This window comes from Chenopodium album, chromosome 12 (genome assembly GCF_948465745.1).
Source record: "Chenopodium album chromosome 12, dcCheAlbu1.1, whole genome shotgun sequence".
Taxonomy (NCBI): Eukaryota; Viridiplantae; Streptophyta; class Magnoliopsida; order Caryophyllales; family Amaranthaceae; genus Chenopodium; species Chenopodium album.
The window spans coordinates 421,858-439,760 of record NC_137845.1 but is presented as its reverse complement, the minus strand read 5'-3'; the positions used below and the strand labels follow the sequence as shown (position 1 = coordinate 439,760).

The following is a 17,903-nucleotide window of genomic DNA, read 5'->3' as shown; positions in this document are numbered from 1 at the left end:
CCTGCTTTTAGATAGCCTTGTTTCTTGGAATCTGTTGTCTATCTGCTTGGTTATGCTTGAGTGATCACTCAATAGACTGCTGAAGGACTATATATGCCGGTTGTATTGTCAAGTCAAATCATTTATTTGGGGGCAAAGTTTGGAAACATATCTGCACTTTTATTACAACATATTTACAACAGAGGCATGAATCATGAAAGTCATTAGCTCCACATCTAGATGTGTATTTCAAAACTTAAGTTATATTATACCAATATATAAGAAAATGATGTTGCACAACTGATTTTTTTTGGTCAATGAAACATTGTTTGCTCTGATTCTTGCACTTGAACTGGCTGTGTAGGTGGCTACTTCATCCAGTGAAAGGTGCCTTGCAACTCAGACAATGTAACTCCGTTTGTGTCCCTTTCTAGATCGTTTCCTACTCCGTGAGTTAGCACTAATAGAAGAGAAAGCATTAACAAGATCCAAGTCCTCTTCATTAATCAAGATCTTGGCCTTCTGAGGTTGGGCAAGGAGGAGTTTGGCCACCAGATAACCTGCGATAGACCATGTCTGAAACATGCGTGCCTGTTTACCAATGAACCTAGCTCCCTTTGTGTCGTAATATTCAGGCCATCTGTCTTTGGATAAACGCTGTTCAGCAATTTTCACAGCTTTCTCTGCGATCTCTGGTCTGTTCATCTTGATGCATGCCACAGTTAGCTGAAACAACATTGTAGTTCTGTCAGCTGTTTCGCCCAATATTATTACTCGTGTAACACTACTGCCTAATGGAATCATTAAAACATTTTAAAGCACTACCTGAAAGTCTCAAACTGCATGCAAGATAAATAAGTCTTGAAATGGATATGCTTATCTTCTTACTCTAATTCTATTTCCCAGTCAACAAAACATTTGCCCACTCTATTCCGTCTCAATGTTAATATTACCAGTACTATATAGGGTGTCCGTGTCCTAAGTTACATTCTACCTAGTTTATCCTCAAGAGTTTTCCTAATGTTGAGATGATATTAACTGACCTGCCAGAGCAAAGTAGGCCATGAACCTGCATTGTGATATGACCAAGGACTGCACAAGAAACAACCTGAAATTAAGATCAAGAAGCCAAATTGTGGGACAAGTAAAAATATTTCAGCAAGTAAGCACATTACGTGTTCTTTGGATCACCTCCTGTGACAATTCGCCACTCTTGGTCTTCAAGGGCAGGATAACAAATTTTGAAGGGCATATCTGCCACGAGATCAGCCCACTTTGCTTCAACAAAATCTAATATGGCATGTGATTGAGTTGGTGTTGCCAGATCGCTTACTATTGACCAGAAGTTTCCGAGTGAGAAGAATCTGAAATCCATGTGAGCAGGTTGCAAGTTTCCTATCAGATACCCACCTTTTTCAGGCATCCACTCTGCTAACCATGGTGGGATTTGTTCCGGGTAGATATTGAACTTGTTTACTGCATCAAACGAATATTCTTCAGTCTTGTAACGGTAAATTTCATTGAGTTTCCTCATATCAATCCAGTAGTACTCCCTGATGTGAAATGATAGAGCAAACAACCGACTGTTAAGTGCTCTTATAATTTCATCTGATCCATCTTCAGTAGTGAGCATCTCACGTGCACAGAGCAATGCCGAATAAAACAATGCCTACAAAAATAGGTAAATTTGAGAAGTATTTAAGCTATAAGAGGCTATTTCGCTTTGAAATGAGGAAGAAAATTTTAGTAAGTATATCAAAAGACTACTTATCAGCCTGAATTTTCAGGAATATCAACATTGATCGATTAATCCTAATGACTTAATGTAATATAAAATCCACCTGAATTTCAAGGGGATGACCGTGAATTCCCATACGACGATCTATCATGCAAGAGCCATCAGTCACCAGCAGAGTTGGAAACATGTCAAAACCATCAGCAAGACACAGCTTCAAAATCATTTTCATTCCAGTCTGAACATCAATCCTTTCTTGTACTGAGAGATCTCCAGTGCATTTTCCATACGCTCGCAACATTATAATCCACCAAAGTCCTGAATGGAAGTCATAGCAAGAAACATAGAAGTAAGAACCAGCTCATAAACCAGCCTTTACTTCAAAAACAACTATTAGATCTTGAGAGCTTGTACACCAACCAGAGTCAACTGGAGCAACACGGCCAATAGCTGCCTCACCAAAATCAGGATCTAGTACTTCTTCAGTAGCAGAATCATCACTATCTAGGGCAATAGTTCGTACTTTAAAGCTAGCAGGCATCAACCCTTGCCCTGGACTATGGCAATCCATGGTTTTCTCCCAGCTCTGGGATGACACAAGCCATTAAGATCTCTCGTCAATAAGCCAAAAGAAGGAATCATCAGAAGTGACTAAACATATTTAATTGTCAAAGATATAGATATTCCATAGAAATGTGAATATGAGGTGTTGAGGTTGAAGCTCTCCTATCTTCATGGTCACATATACCAAATCAACAAATTATGACATGGATTGCAATGTCAGGGCATAGAATCTAGCCATACTATACTCCTCTTAATCTCTCTTGTCCCACCCCTCTTGTTTCTGTTTCTATAAAACAATCATAAATTCATAAGCCACTTTCTTCATGAGGTTAGCACGCACAGTTACAATGAAATGAGTTAATATGCAAAACGCCAAAACCACTCACATATATTATATTACTCCTAGTCTTTGTTCTACCTCAAGTACACATGTACACTTAGCCAAGAGTTTGGGTAACATAGTTCATATATATTCATATATAAAGAGGAGCAAGGCAATGCCTGTACAATCTCCCGAATACTTTTCATGGTATTTTTTCAAGAGACGTAAGAAATTGCACATGAGAGATTAAGATGAACAACATAAGATCTTGTAACCAAGGTATAATATGGCTGAATTGTAACCATATCATACATACCTGCAATTGAAGGGTGTGAAGGATGAAGTTCCGAACAATTTCATACTCGCCCTTCAAAAGAAATGCTATCGCAGAAGGCACAAAGTCACGGATGAAGACCTGGTCATAGTTCAGAATGCTAGTGGAGGTTGGATCATTAGCTGCAATCGTTCCCACAGGACTACCACAATAGTAAACAATGGATTCTCTAAGTAGCTCCCACGCCTCATCCTCTATTGAATCAGCATTAACCCTCAACGCTTTCTCACTTTTTGCTGCAGCAGCAGCTAACTTTTCACTGGATATGACTTCATTAACATGTAGATTAGCATTAACATCATTTGAATTTGGTTTGAACTCGTCATCCCCACTAGAATACAAGGGTCCATTTAAACTATCTGAACTCAAACAATCAAGCCTCTTAACTCTACTACTTCTCCAAGGAGGAACATAATTTATCCTCCGGTAACAACTATCGAATTTCAGGAGATTTCTCTTCCCCCTTGACCCCTTTAAATTTTTAGTACATGTCAAAAAACCTGAGTAACTCAAGTTGGATTTAAGAACAGAATCAGATTGAAGGATTGGATGCCAAAGAGCAGGCCCAGAAAAATAATGCAGAAGTCCTTCTGCAATAGCCATTCCTGATCTTTTTTCACTCAATTTGTACTTCTAATAATACTTTTAATAATTTGGGTACCTACCAAAAAAATCCCACATCATAAGCTCAACTAGGAAACAATTCAAAACAAAAATTACCTAAACAAGGAAACATTTATCATCACCAAAGTTAAAAAAACCCAAGTAATTAAATACTGACATACACATAAGTGGCTGCAGACTGGATAACTAGTCTCGGGGTCGTATACAAGACTTAGGATCAAATTCCGTCTATATGCCTCACAGGATATACACCAAAACAAGAGAACTTGTATAACATTAATACACATAATCATAACAACTGACCCATATATTATTATGGAAAATAAGAGATTAAATACTAACCCAGATGCAAAATAATCTGCAAGTTCATCAATTAAGATAACGCATGTAATTGTATTGCCGCACCCCATCAAACCACAAAGCAATCAAACAAGCATCAAATTCATATAATCACGCGGAAAAGGGGAAAGTTGTAATCTTTATATACAAAAAATACAAATCTTCCACTATATTTTCTATAAACAGACAATAAATTCATGGGAAAATTTGATATTAAATAAATGAATAACATTAAAATTACCTGAATCATAGCTGATAAGAAGAGGGATTTATCTAAGTCGATGATGTATGATGAATTTCTTCACCTTTTTGATGAAGATAAAAATGATAAATTGTAACAAAATGGAGTATTTTAAGATATTGGAAATTGTAAATATGGCGGTTGCCTCTGGTTCGTTACTATGTTTGCACAATTTGTAGGAAACAGAGGAAGAAGAGAGAAGAGGCTACTAGAATATTGCCACGACGTCGTTTAGTCGTTGAGTTAACGAGATCGTTTATAGGAGTGCAGACCCTACCCAGATTAATTTCATTTTCATACTCTTAGCATCATTTTCATCTTACAACATTTTTATGTTTATCATATAAGTATATAAATATGTTATGTTAATATGTTATTAATGTTGTAAAAATAAAAACTATTATTAATTTTTTTTTTTTTTTTTGGTGAAAGAGAAATTAGAGAATAAAATGTTATTAATGTCATTAACTATTAATAAATTAATATAAAATATTGATATTGGAATTTTATTTTTTTTATTTATTTATTTATTTTTTTTTTGAGAGTACATAATAGGGTATTGCAATTTAGATGTATTACATGATTATGTTGTTTAGCTAACCAATATGCGGTGCGATTAACTTCTCTATAACAATGACTAATAGCAACCTCTCGTTCTCTTCCAAAATTAAGGGTCTGATTACTTTAGCTTAATTTCAATTCAGTTCAGTTTAGTTCAGTTCTTAATTTCCTTCTCTCATAAAATATTCATTTCATTTCTATTCAGTTCAGCTTCAATCAATTTAGTAAATGTAAAAACTTCCAAATCAACAGAAAGTTGGGTATTTCTATGTCCTTCATTATTACCTAAGCGTTACACCCTCATTCGTATAACTCACATCATTGTTACCAGTAATTGAGTAGTCATATATTACACAATTTTACTCGAAAAACTTACATAATAGGTGGTCCATCGTCCATATTCGTACTCTCCCCATTACTTGATTATAAAGAAGATATAATTGTATAATTAATTGTAAGACATTATGTTAGGAAGCGCAACATTTTTTCAAGACATCTTGATCAAGGATAAATCTAGAGCTGAGTAAACTGAGTTTAAGTAAAAAAGCGAAGGGTATTAGGAATAGGAACACTGTGAATTGTTGTCTTTTCTTGATCACTACAGATATCCATTGAATCCACTTAATTTTATTTTCATTTATTATACAAGTAAAGCAAATATAGTATAAAAAAATGTTCATAGTTTGGGAATACATTGTTTAAGTACTCCGTGTTGCTGATATATTCTAGTTTTGCTGATTGATTACTATGTTTTGCATTGAATTGCAACCAAGACATGACCATGATGATAAAATGTACGAAGTATTTGTTCATAGATGCTTGAAAGAGTTGAAACAGAGTAAATAAGGTGTCTAATGTCAACATATATATGTGCCAATCAACAAAAGAAAAGCCATTTATCCACAATTTCAACACTCCAAAAATTGATTTTGGCACTCTAATTCTGATTGTCAACTAACTAGGACCTGCATCGGAAACTAAATGTTTCAAAAAAAGTTAAATCTTGGGACTTGGCTGACTGCAAAGAGGTATTAGCTTTCATGAAACTTTACAATTGAGCTGACCAAAAACAAAAGATTGAACCAAAACAGAGTCATCCAGTTGTGGCATGCTACAGCTTCTCTTCAACTATTAACTAGCAGTATCCATGCAAGCAAGAATATCCTTCTTACTCTTTGCAACACAATGTCGCCTCATATCATAATTCAGTTTGTCAAAGTCCTCCACTATCCCAAGATAGCCATATAGTGAATCTTCAGCCTTGTCTTCTGGCTTTTGAGAATCTCCCTCACTGCTCCCAATTCCAGCATCTATCTCTTGAAGCTCAGCCCTTCCTTGTTTTTTCTGAGAAAAAACATTATGAAGTCTTTCTGCTTCTTGCAAACCAGAAAGAGTACCGTTGAACTTTGCCAATATAATATTTGGATTTCCAGGTTTTCCATGGCATATTGTGGTCTTTTCTTCACTCAAACCCATATCTGAAGCACATGCCGGAAACACACCACCAAAGACACAAGAGAAGGATCAAGCAACACCATGAAGTAGATTATAAAATATTGCACGAAGATGTATAAAAATTATAATAAAAAATAAATATGCATAATAGAACAAACCAACTTCATCAGGTCACATTGTCGTCAGGCAACTAACAAAAGGGTAACCAGTCAAGTTGTACTCGAGATAGTGTACAAATTAAATCATAGGTTCAGCAATAAAACTTGGATTCGTACCACTTGAAGAGCCTCACTCAAGCAAAATAATGGCCAGTTTAATTGGAGCTAATATTGGAAGGAAAGATAACAAAAAAGAGGATGGAAGCTAGGAGAAAAAAGAAATAAAAGAGAGGAGGGGTGTTGAGAGATTAAATGCTTACCTCTCAAAATATTCTCAACCTGCTCAATTGAAATCTTCACTTGCTCATTGTTATAGAAGTCTCTAGCAGAACCATTGTGAATGATTACAACAGGAGGCCACATAATAATATCATCCTTTAAAGCCCAAGATTCTGCATCAGGTAAAGACTGACAAACCCACCGGCCATTAGAAGCAAATGTTGGATCCCATCCCATTAATATACATAGAGCTCTATGAAACCCTAGGTGTGCTGCTCTAAACCCAATCTTAACAGATGTGAATGCATGTGATGCAACATCTTTTGTTTGAATAAACTCTTTAGAGCTGTTGGAAAAAGGCACATCACAACAGTAAGTTCACTTGCTAAAGAACAGTTAGTAGCATCCAGGTGATCTGAGTCCAGCTTTTGTTCAAATAAACATATTTAGCATCAGCACCTTAAAAACTTATTCTTGGTAATACTACAAGGCTTGCAACAACTACTAAACCCAAAATTGGCAGCATAAATAAAATAAAACAAAAGGACAAATTTACACCACCATGAACAAAGAAACAAGGGAGATAATAGATGTAACAAGCTCACACAAAGACAAGAGAAGGAAGCTAATTAAAGAATAACACAAATAATGCTCAAAAGGGGAGTGTCAAACAGCAATGGCCAAAAGAATGATTCAAAATAAGGATTCTAAGCAGGTTTCATATTTTAGAAAACTTAGTGGACATAAGAATATAAGATATATGCTATTCCAGTGTCAAATCTTGGGTAAATACTTTAAGATCAGCAATGTTGGCACGTTGTCCAGCTCTCCTAAGAAATACATAGATAAATAAGAAGAAAGAGAGATCCTCGGTCTCAGGGATCAGTTCACAGCTTAACATAGGTTTATTATATTTTATTTTTTTTAATTTTATTTTATATTTTTTTACCTGTAATGGCATCTAGCTCTCAATATCAATCATCAAGAGCTACCCTTATTTTTATAATGATAAAGCATCAAAATACCAGGCATCTTAGGACCTAAAATGTTTATTTACAATGCATTAAATCATACTGAATATTTAATAGCCAAAAACAACTGTATTAATAAAAAAATTCACATAGTTGCAAGGTTGAGGAATATTAAGACTGATTAGCAATAGGGCTTCTATTTAAAGAGAATCAAATCAATGTCAAGACAGACCTGGAACATATGACGCACTTCAATGTACCAGCTTTTCCTTGCTCCTTGAACTTTTTCTGTCGACCTAGGTTTGTATTCAAGTAAAGCATGCATTTTAAACACCAATGGTCCACCTGACGCTTAAGTTCTTCAGAGTTTTCTGGAGGATCTTTCTCCATGGGTTTCACCTTGAGTATTGAATGGTCTGGATCAGCTTCTTGTGGAGGACCTGCCTCTTTTGTACTCCCAGAGTTTTTAGCAGCTAGCTTCTGCTGAGACTCTATGTCAAGTCCAGAATGTGAAACTGTAGTATCAGATGAAGAAACATCCATAAAAGATGGTCGCTTGAGCCTCTTTCTCGTGCTGTTGCATTTTTCTTTGCCATGAGGTTGTGAATCAATGTAGTTAACATTCAGAGAAGGCTTGACAGTGCTTTTATCATTGCCCTTCAAAAATTTGAAGGCCTTGGGTCCATAACAACGAGGTATGAAATGAGGGTATTTCAGCCGTTTTTTTATATCATTGCTGTCAGTTTCACCAGGTTTGCTTAAACGGCTTTGCAATTTCTTGGACAAACCACCAAATAGCTGTTTAGATTCAGTTTTAGGCTTTCTTGCAGTTTCATTTGAATGAAAATAATGACTTAAACTCCTATTTGAGTGACCTAACTCATTATCAAGATCAGCACTTAAAAGCCTATTATCATAGCTCAAAGCACCTCTACCACCCAAGGTAGAAGTTCTATGCTTAGACCCACTCATCTTTCCAACTAACCCACGCTTTCTTTTAGAAATTTTCTTTGGATGGTCATGCAAATCAATCTCTCTTGACCTCAATACCTGCTCTGGATCTTCATCAACAGCTAGAGTTCCTTCCTCTAAAGTTGAATAGTTCCCGGTTTGGTCTTCATATGATACACCATATGAATCAATTTCATAAGGATACTCTTCTTCATGAGGTGTTGTTTCATAATTAGTCCGTGTTTGATGTTCACGATAGCTACTTGTTGGTTTCAATTCAACCCCACCATATTCTACATCATGGGCAGTCGTTCTAAATCCATTGCCATCCGTGATAGGTGCCTCTTGCAGTGTGTGATCAGAACTATGTTGTCTATCATCTTTATGTCTGGGCAAGGCAGGATTTAAAGTGTCATTTCCAAATGTTTCTCCATAGTTATTGTAATCTTGGACATTCTCATATTTGTCATAAGCATCTTCTGATAAAGCTCTTCTATAATTCTTTCCAGACCTTTGACTCTCTGAATGCATGCACTCAGCATACCTGCCTGTGTTTGAATTATGCACAGCTCTTAGATAAACACCATCATTATTTGAAATAGATAAAGCATTTGTACCAGCTTTAGAGTATAATATGCCATGGGAATCATAGCAACTTGAAGATGGATTATTCCCACTAGTTCCAAGCCCATCGGCAGGATGATGGAAAACTACTTGGCGTGGAACATCCAAATTTGAAAAGGTAATTCCTTGCAATGGGGTATGTTGACCACTAGACTGTGAACGTGGAGTCAAACTACGAGAGCTATCCTCGCCCTGAAACCTATGATAATTTCCCTCCTCGTAAGATTTTGCTGATGAAAATTCCCTATCCATATGATGCTGAGAATAGTTCCTTGCCAGATACCTCCCACCATCTTCAGCTGGACGACTAGTCATCACACTGCTTGTGCATCTATGATATTCAGCATCTTCAACTGAAAGCCCAGTCTGTTTCCTAGAGCTTCTACTATACTCGACATCTTCAACTGGATGACCAATCATATTCGTGGTGTTTCCATTATAATCAGCATTTTCAATCCGAAGACCAGTCAAATTCCTAGTATGTCCATTATAATCAGCATCTTCAACCCGAAAACCAGTCACGTTCCTATTCTGTGTATGATACTCAGCGCCTTCATTCGGAAGTTCAGTCATAACATTCCTAATACGTCCATGATAGTCCGGATCCTCAACCAAAACACATGTCACATTCCTAGTACGTCCACGATATTCAGCATTACGAGCATTATATTCATTAGTTGGTAAATTCCTAATCACCTCGCCTTCAACAAGTATCATTTCCCTACCATTATTGGCATGCCCACTGATTCTCTCATCAACAACCATAGAATTCCCTGATTCTCTCATCAAATTCTTCCACTGAAACTTCAACGCCGTATCACCATCCCTAATTGGAATATCCTGATCATTAAACCGCGAAAATGTCTGCAATTGTCTATCACCATTTTGGCTCATTCTAACCAAGCCAACCCCTCTCTCTTCAACAACACCATCCCTAATTGAAATATCATGATCAATAAACCGCGAAAATGTCTGCAATTGTTCATCACCATTTCGGTTCATCCTAACCAAGCCAACCCCTCTCTCTTCAGCAGCACCATCCCTAAGTAAAATATCCTGATCATTAAATCGTGAAAATGTCCGCAATTGTTCATCATCATAACGGCTCATCATAACCAAGCCAACCCTTCTCTCTTCAGCAGCACCATCCCTAATTGGAATATCCTGATCATTAAACCGGGAAAATGTACGCAATTGTTCATCACCATTTCGGCTCATTCTAACCAAACCAACCCCTCTATCTTCAGCAGACAAATGTTGACTACTACCGCGTTCTCTTTCCCCAATTCCCTCTCCATAATAATCCATTTCTCTTCTACCATCACCATCTTGTCTATCTACCATTCTTCTTCCCTCCCTCGTCATATTACCACAAAAACTTAAACCCAGAAATTCCAACTATTATAAACCTAATTTCCTCAAGTAACAGCGATTAACATAAACAACATGCATCTACGCGAAATCATAGCAATCCTTCGCAAAAACAAAGTGAAAACTCGGAATATATTAAGACATTTAAAACGAAAACCATTGCGAAAAATAAAAGCCTAATAAAATCAACATTTGAAAAAAAAAACAGTAATTGCGGAATTAAAGAAAAAGAGAAGAAATTACTTTAATTTTTGCGAAGAACACTTCTGATAAAGCAAAGAGCAAACCCTAAGACAAAATTCTTCTGGGCGGGAAAACAAGAAATGTCGAAAATTTACCTAGAAAACGACGGGAAATCAGAGAACGAAGTTTTGGATAAAGGTGAAAGAATCAATCCAGTGAAACAGTAGACAAATTTGGGGGATTTTGCAGAAGATGAAATTCATGCGAGGTTAAGTTGATTGGGGTTTTGGGGAAGTTTCTAGAATTTCTGTAGAACAGAGGAGAGAGAATATAGCAAACCCTGGTATTTTTCAACTTTTTTTCATTTTTTGGACGGAGGTTTTGGTATCAACGATATTTAGAGTCTTTTTTTTTAATGGGCTCTTTGTGTTATTCTTGAGATATTTGAGAATGTTTTGGAACAATTTGGGCTATAATTTCGATTCACGTCTATAAGATGTGACTAAGTTACACGCTAGTCGTCACAAATTACTGTAACTCTCCTTCTTTATTCGGGCTTAACACCAGTAATAAATGTCACAAAGTGGCTCTCATCGGCGGTGAATACTGAATACCACAAAGTGGCACTTACAGGCGGGGTTCCATATGCATGCAATATAATTTTTATAGAATTATATGTACTCGTATTAGTCGTATATAGACTATAGAGTAAGAACTTTTTAATAATTATCGGTGAACATGAAATTTCTTATAGGCTTATAATTATAGAATAACTCATATATAAAAGACATCTATTGTAGCCTTGTAGGCGAGTTACACTAGCAAGTTTTAATATATTCAATTTTCTATTTGATACGGAGTAATTTGAAAAAGGTAATAAATCCTCGAGATCCAAGTAGTAATAATGGCATATGTAGTCTTACTTAAAATGCATTAATATTGTTTAATTGTCAAGAATAAGGCTTGAAAAAGAAGAAGCAAAATTTTATAGGGGTTGCAAATTGGGTAGGATATGACAAAATCAAGAAATTTTATGTTCGTACAAGATGGTTTCGCCCAAAACTTATGTTGGTCGAAGAAAATAAGAACAATGAGATTTGTTTTAGACCTAATAAGTAAGAAGTACTGTGTATTTGTTATAAGAACTTATTCTTATCATTTTGATGGAAGTAAGGCTTAGTTTCATACTTGGTATACTTGTTGCAAATTTAATTCATTGTACCAAATGAGAATCAAAGAACAAAAAATATTCTTTGGCTGAGGGAGGTAAGATGTAGTAACTTGTAAGGAAACCATTGGCATACCAAGCTAATATCACTCGACCATATTTCATGATTTCATCTCTTTTCCCTTATTTTTCAATGTCATAATATCAACTTTACGAACATGCACAATCTTGCTACATTTACAATGCTATGCTTGAATGAATTTTCTGTGAAAGTAGCTACTTTCTCCAATTCATAAGGCACCCTCCCATACTGTGAATAATGATTATTATTTTAAGTTAATTATAGTTGTTAAATACTTTAGACTAGATACAAAGTATATGATTCGATGCCATACAATCGGATGTTTGTAGTTTGATAGCTAGAGGCCTAAAGTTTAGTCTTGTAGGTGTAGTTTTATTCATGTTAAGTTTATTTATGTTCTCAACTTCTCAGTGCCTGCGATTTTTAAATAGTTTGATTATGTGAATTTTGAGCTTTTTTTTATTTTTTTGAACAAATATTAAGCTTGTTTTATATAATCTAATAGTAAAATAAGGTGAGGTGAATATTTTAATTTTTTTTTATTTATATTCCAAGTTTTGAGATGATCTGTATCAACCTAAAATGCTCACAACGTCCTTACTTTTACATATACTTTTTAAAAAATTTATATTGTATTACAATACTAATACTTGTATAATATAATATGGAGTATGAGTTGTCGTACATGTTTTCGAAACGTGAAGCACAAATCGCATGGATATATAGATCTTAGTGTGCTAAGAAATAAGCCTGAGGCAAATGCAAAGCCAGCAATAGCACCACAACCAGCAATTGGCAACCAAAACAAAAATTGAGAAAAGTTCCAAAAAGGCAGAGACAGTTACTCTATGATTCTAACTACTCTGTCTCTTGCAATTCAGTGGCCTACCACTACTATTTTTCAAAGTAAAAGTCAGGCCAAAAAGCACAATAAAAGCAAAGATAACATTAAAAAAGTTGTTACTCAACAAATTTGTGCAAAAAGAACATGATTTAGAGCCTTAATTCAAAGTTAAATAAAACTACAATCAGAAACACCTGTCAATTGAATCTTTGTCATTTAAATTCAGAATTATAAGATTTTGGATTCCTTAATAATTACTGATAATTTGCTGTCATCTTTGGGACAAAACAAATTATTGCCTCATCTTTTTTTTTTTTTTTTTTTTATGATCTCTTTTAAATCCTCTAACCAATCAATGTCAAAACTTTTTTGAAAAACAGTTTAAGCTATGATAGAGAGCTAAGTAATTGTATACAAAAGGTACTAAATTTAATGATTACTTTGCATTATAAATCAGTGGATTTGAACATAGTATTACATTGGAAAATTTTGAATTACTAGCAGCATACAGATCCACTTGTAGGGGCTCTTTCAATTGTTTAGGTCTAAAAATAAGGAGAGTTAGTTAGAAGAATGATGGATTATTTGGATATGCTTAATGATACTACTAATCTTTCATGACTTGAAATATTTATCTACTCCTTTTATTTAAATCATTTGTTTTTCACATTATTAGTTCAAATTACACTATCAACGTGACTATTAATTCCGGACAACTAAGGAGCTACATAAAATAAGAAAGCCAAGCTTGATAGAATCTCAGCCAAGTTCATTGCAGAACTAAAGTTATATGATGAAATAACTCTCCAAAAGGTGCAAGGAATTTCCCTTGAGTCAATTTCGTTCATGACAAAGTAAGAACCTTTGAGTCTACGATAGTGGTTAGTCACATAGTGTTAGGATAATCAAGCCTCGAGTTAAAATCTAGACACAAAGGAGAAATATATTGCTTAAGTATGCCATCATATGTAGTCACAAAAGTAACATATAAAATCAATAGACAAAGTAAGATTGTTCATATGAAATATAGAAACAAGACTCACAACTCATGAAGCTAAGGTAGTTTCATTCACATGTCAATGTGTGACAGGCACAAGAAGCTGGAGAGCAATCATACCAGTAAAAGGCAAGACAACTTCTCTCCTACCATGTCTTGGTCCTTAAGGCTTTCAATAATTTTCCATTTTATGCCCTTTACCTTGTTTTTTTGTTTGTTTAAATGTTTATAGTAACAGGATTGTATGTAGGTGACCCTTTACTGTCCAGGCCAATCCTTGGGCAATCTTCCACTTCAAGCACCCCTCTTTCAAGATAACAGAAAGATTTACTGTCACTCTTTCATATATATGCTTTAATTTCTCTCATATAATATTATTGTTCTATTCAATTTATAAGAAAAGGGCATGTCAGAAATAAATATGGTTGGACAAACTAAGGCCTTATGATAATGGGAACAAAAGGATAAGTTTTCATATAAGAGACTAAGAGTAGATTGTGTAGATAAGTTACAATGAGTCAGCGGACTAAGTGTGAATGTGTGATGGTCTGGATCTCGTGTTGATGGTCGGGATAGACTTAATATCGAATACTTCATTGAATTGAGCACATGTGGCATTGGAGAATATAAACCCAACAAGGTTCCATCCTAAAACCAATTGGTGAAAAGTGGAGTAGCCCTTTAATCTTACTCCGTATGTTTTAGTTATTCTCCCTGTATATCTTGAATGTGTGACAATTTGTGTCAACTCATATGAGGTTTTTTTGCAAACGATTTGTCTATTACTGAAATCACTTCAGCACATTATAGTTGCAAATTATTTCACAAGCATTTAATTATTGGGCCTGTAATTATGAGTTTCATTTTATTTTTTAAGTACATGGAGCACTTGTAAATACCAAAAATCATAAAAATTAAAATTATGTACTAAAAGAGTGGATAAAATGTACATAGGAACAAATAATGTGGTTAGATGAATTTGCCAATTCACCAACTTAAGAAAATAGCAATTCTACCAAAGGAGGTCCATGACCAATGTTTAAATGCATATATAGATAAAATAAGTGAGGTGTATAAAACTTTACTACAACGTACTCATTTACTTAATTAGATCAGTTTTAGAGATGATCTTTCTTTATTGAAAGAAGAATAAAAAGGAAGTTTATTGGGACCTTCAGGCTACAAACTGTCCCTTAGAGAAAAGGTCAGGAATTTCTCACTTTCGCTACTTTTGTTTTTGTATTGTACTCCGTAAATTAAAGAGTAACAAAACATAGGCAGTTTAGTCATTTCATGTTAGTGTATATTATATAATACAGTACATTATTCTTCGTAGTATACAATTTTTAAAAAAGATACTTGTATATACTATAGTTTAATTTAATTTCATAAGTTGGTTCATTGCCTTAAAAGCAAAACCTGATGAGAATCCAATAAGCAAACTGTGCAACAGGAAAATAAAGAAAGAAGCTAAGCTAAGTGCTGTTATTAAACAAAAAAAAAAAAAAAAAGAGGTGCTATATATTTTGAAGATCAGGTGAATTGGTATATACTGGAATAATGACAACACCAAAACAGATTTGGGAGCAACAACAACAACAGGGTATGAAGACTAAGAATTCGGGTACTATGAGTTTCATGGGAAGTCCAAACATGGAAGACAAGGATGAAGAGATGTCGAAGTCGGTATTATCGGCTTTTCGAGCCAAGGAAGAAGAGATCGAGAAGAAGAAGATGGAGGTTAAGGAACGTGTTCGGGCTCATTTAGGTCGCGTTGAAGAGGAAACTAAGCGTCTAGCTGAAATTCGCGAGGTATATTTTTTTTTTTGAGGGCTTCATTTAAATTTATTGGTCAGGTTGTTCTTAGGTAGGTCGTTTTGGGTTAGGTGATTTTACTTTTAGTTGGTATTGTCGGTTTTGTGTCAATTAATCTAATTTTTTGAGTTATAATTCGATGTTTATATTTAGCAATCTTTCTAATTTTAGGAGTATTGGAACAAGAATAAAATTAAGAAGATTGAAGTGGCATAAATTTATTTCATACTTCGTGTTAATGTAAATTTGTGAGTTTAGATGTACCGTCAAAAGAAAAATAAAATTGTGAGTTTAGATGTAAACTTGAATTTGAAATCATATTCCTTAGCAATAGTACCATGAATAAATTGTAAAGGTGTACCTTCAATTGTAGGAACTTGAAGCATTAGAAGATCCAAAGAGAAAGGAAGTTGCATACGTTCGAAAGAGGATTGATACTATCAACAAAGAGCTAAGGCCACTTGGATTTACATGCCAGAAGAAGGTAATCTTCTCACATTTTTCTGGCTTTTTATTTAAAAAAAAAAAAATTATTTATTTTGTTTTAGAATGAATTGAATTCAAATAGTTTGTTGAATGGTCTTTGCTTTTTTAGTATTTACGTACTCGTAGTATTAGATATATGTTTGTTGTTTAAGGATCGTCAATCAGAAACAACCTCAACCTAAATTAATTATGTCCAACAACCTCTTTTGTCATCTCATAATAGGCGAGAGTATCTTTAGAGATTGTTGCTTAAAAGACTAGCTAGAAATGTAGTGATAGGTTTTGACTAGATTATTGTTTCGAGGAAAGTTTTATAGTAGTCCATCCTCTTTTTGATATACTCATTTGAATTTGAATTTAATAGGAACGAGAATACAAAGAAGCCCTTGAATCCTTCAATGAGAAAAGCAAGGAAAAATCTCAACTTGTTGCCAAACTAATGGAGGTAACAAAAGTAATCACAACTTTCATCTATTATTGGTTTCAATATTTACTTAATTAAATTAATCACAATTTTAATTATTTAATTGTAAATAATTATTGTTGTATAATTTGCAGCTGGTGAGTGAAAGTGAGAATCTGAGGTTCAAGAAGCTGGAGGAGCTCAGCAAGCATATTGAATCTCTTCATTGATTTATTTTTATGATTCTAATTCAGTATCATTAACTGGCTGATTATTAGCACTTTTTTTTTCCTTTTTATTTTTTATTTTGGCGTGGTTCACTAGAATTGATTTGTTTGATTTTGTGTATTTTAATATTTTTGGGTTACAGAATTCATATTGTTAGCTGGACATTTTAGAGAACTTGCTCCATCTGGAAATTGTTGTGTTCAAATGTGAATAATATGTGTATTATACTTCTATAATACTTGATAAAATTTTCAGATTTGTATACAATTTTGTGCATTATGGTCATATGGAATATCTTGTGTTGTGTATGTTGCTAGTTGATTAAGATCAATATGCTAAATGGAAATAAAATTCACTTACCTCAATCATTTGTCATGTTTTTTGTTTCGCTTTGTGTAAAAAATTGTAAGGATGTCTAAGTTACCGTTGCTAATTAAGAATTATGAATTTCATAGTGTACATAGATTATTTATAAAAAAAAAAGAAAAAAAAAAGACAAATTATTTGCTTAATTGGCCCTCAACAATATGCCAAAGTATGTACTCATATTTCATATTTTCAATATGCATTATGCCAATAATTTAAATAACATGTCATTTCTCAAATGAGGGCTATGTATGGCTGTATGATGAGGTGAAGAATTGAAGATGCTGAATTGAGACCAAGTGCAATTTCAAAACTTTATTTATAGGTCCAATCATTCTAATCATATATTATGTTAATTGAGAATATAAATTTAATCTCTAAATTGAATTGATCTAATTACATCTCCCTCTTCTAGTACTTGAATTATTCAATCAATTTTGGATGAAAAACCAAACGATTGAACCACTAATGATACCCATGAAAAACAAATTGTTGTAATTTGTAATTTCAATGTATAAATCACAAAATTAGTTATAACTAAAGTAATATGTCTTCATAAAGGCATCCAACTATCAATTTATAGCGGCATAAAAAAAAGTACTCTTACCATTAAAGAAAACTAGTATTTGGGCCCGGGCAATGCCCCGGGTCATCGCACATAGCTAACTATTAATATACATACATTTAATCTATGAATCAATTATCAAATCTTGTAATTAAACTTGGTATTTATATTATCTTTCACTAAACATTAATATATTGTGGTAATCATAAAAGATCATTAAGTATGACATAGCTTATAAACTAGTATTTGGGCCCGGGTAATGCCCCGAGTCATCGCACATAGCTAACTATTAATATACATACATTTAATCTATGAATC

At 34.2% G+C, this 17,903-nt stretch overlaps 3 protein-coding genes across 5 annotated transcripts; 1 reads left to right on the top strand and 2 right to left on the bottom strand.

Moving 5' to 3' along the window:
* Window positions 1-113: 113 nt before the first annotated feature.
* On the bottom strand, window positions 114-4,424 carry LOC145571457 (neutral/alkaline invertase 3, chloroplastic-like). Its single transcript, XM_081630496.1, has 7 exons — window positions 4,139-4,424; window positions 2,917-3,595; window positions 2,135-2,300; window positions 1,821-2,032; window positions 1,155-1,648; window positions 1,023-1,071; window positions 114-705 (listed from the first exon to the last, which is right to left on the bottom strand). Exons 2-7 carry the CDS (start codon window positions 3,535-3,537, stop codon window positions 379-381), a joined length of 1,869 nt encoding a protein of 622 aa, XP_081486622.1. The 5' UTR covers window positions 3,538-3,595; window positions 4,139-4,424; the 3' UTR covers window positions 114-378.
* Window positions 4,425-5,484: 1,060 nt separating this feature from the next.
* On the bottom strand, window positions 5,485-11,191 carry LOC145569934 (uncharacterized). The gene is made up of 3 exons (XM_081628903.1): window positions 7,735-11,191; window positions 6,573-6,877; window positions 5,485-6,177 (listed from the first exon to the last, which is right to left on the bottom strand). Exons 1-3 carry the CDS (start codon window positions 10,440-10,442, stop codon window positions 5,831-5,833), a joined length of 3,360 nt encoding a protein of 1,119 aa, XP_081485029.1. The 5' UTR covers window positions 10,443-11,191; the 3' UTR covers window positions 5,485-5,830.
* Window positions 11,192-14,805: 3,614 nt separating this feature from the next.
* LOC145571456 (uncharacterized) lies at window positions 14,806-16,918 on the top strand. Of its 3 annotated transcripts, none has more exons than XM_081630495.1 (5): window positions 14,806-14,926; window positions 15,301-15,534; window positions 15,911-16,021; window positions 16,388-16,477; window positions 16,582-16,918. In XM_081630495.1, the coding sequence occupies exons 2-5, from the start codon at window positions 15,328-15,330 to the stop codon at window positions 16,654-16,656; spliced, it is 483 nt and encodes a 160-aa protein (XP_081486621.1). In that variant the 5' UTR covers window positions 14,806-14,926; window positions 15,301-15,327; the 3' UTR covers window positions 16,657-16,918. The 3 variants fall into 3 exon arrangements, with proteins under 3 accessions (XP_081486621.1, XP_081486619.1, XP_081486620.1); XM_081630493.1 differs by having other exon boundaries at window positions 14,808-14,926; window positions 15,176-15,534; XM_081630494.1 differs by having other exon boundaries at window positions 14,810-14,926; window positions 15,176-15,534; window positions 16,388-16,468.
* Window positions 16,919-17,903: the final 985 nt, after the last annotated feature.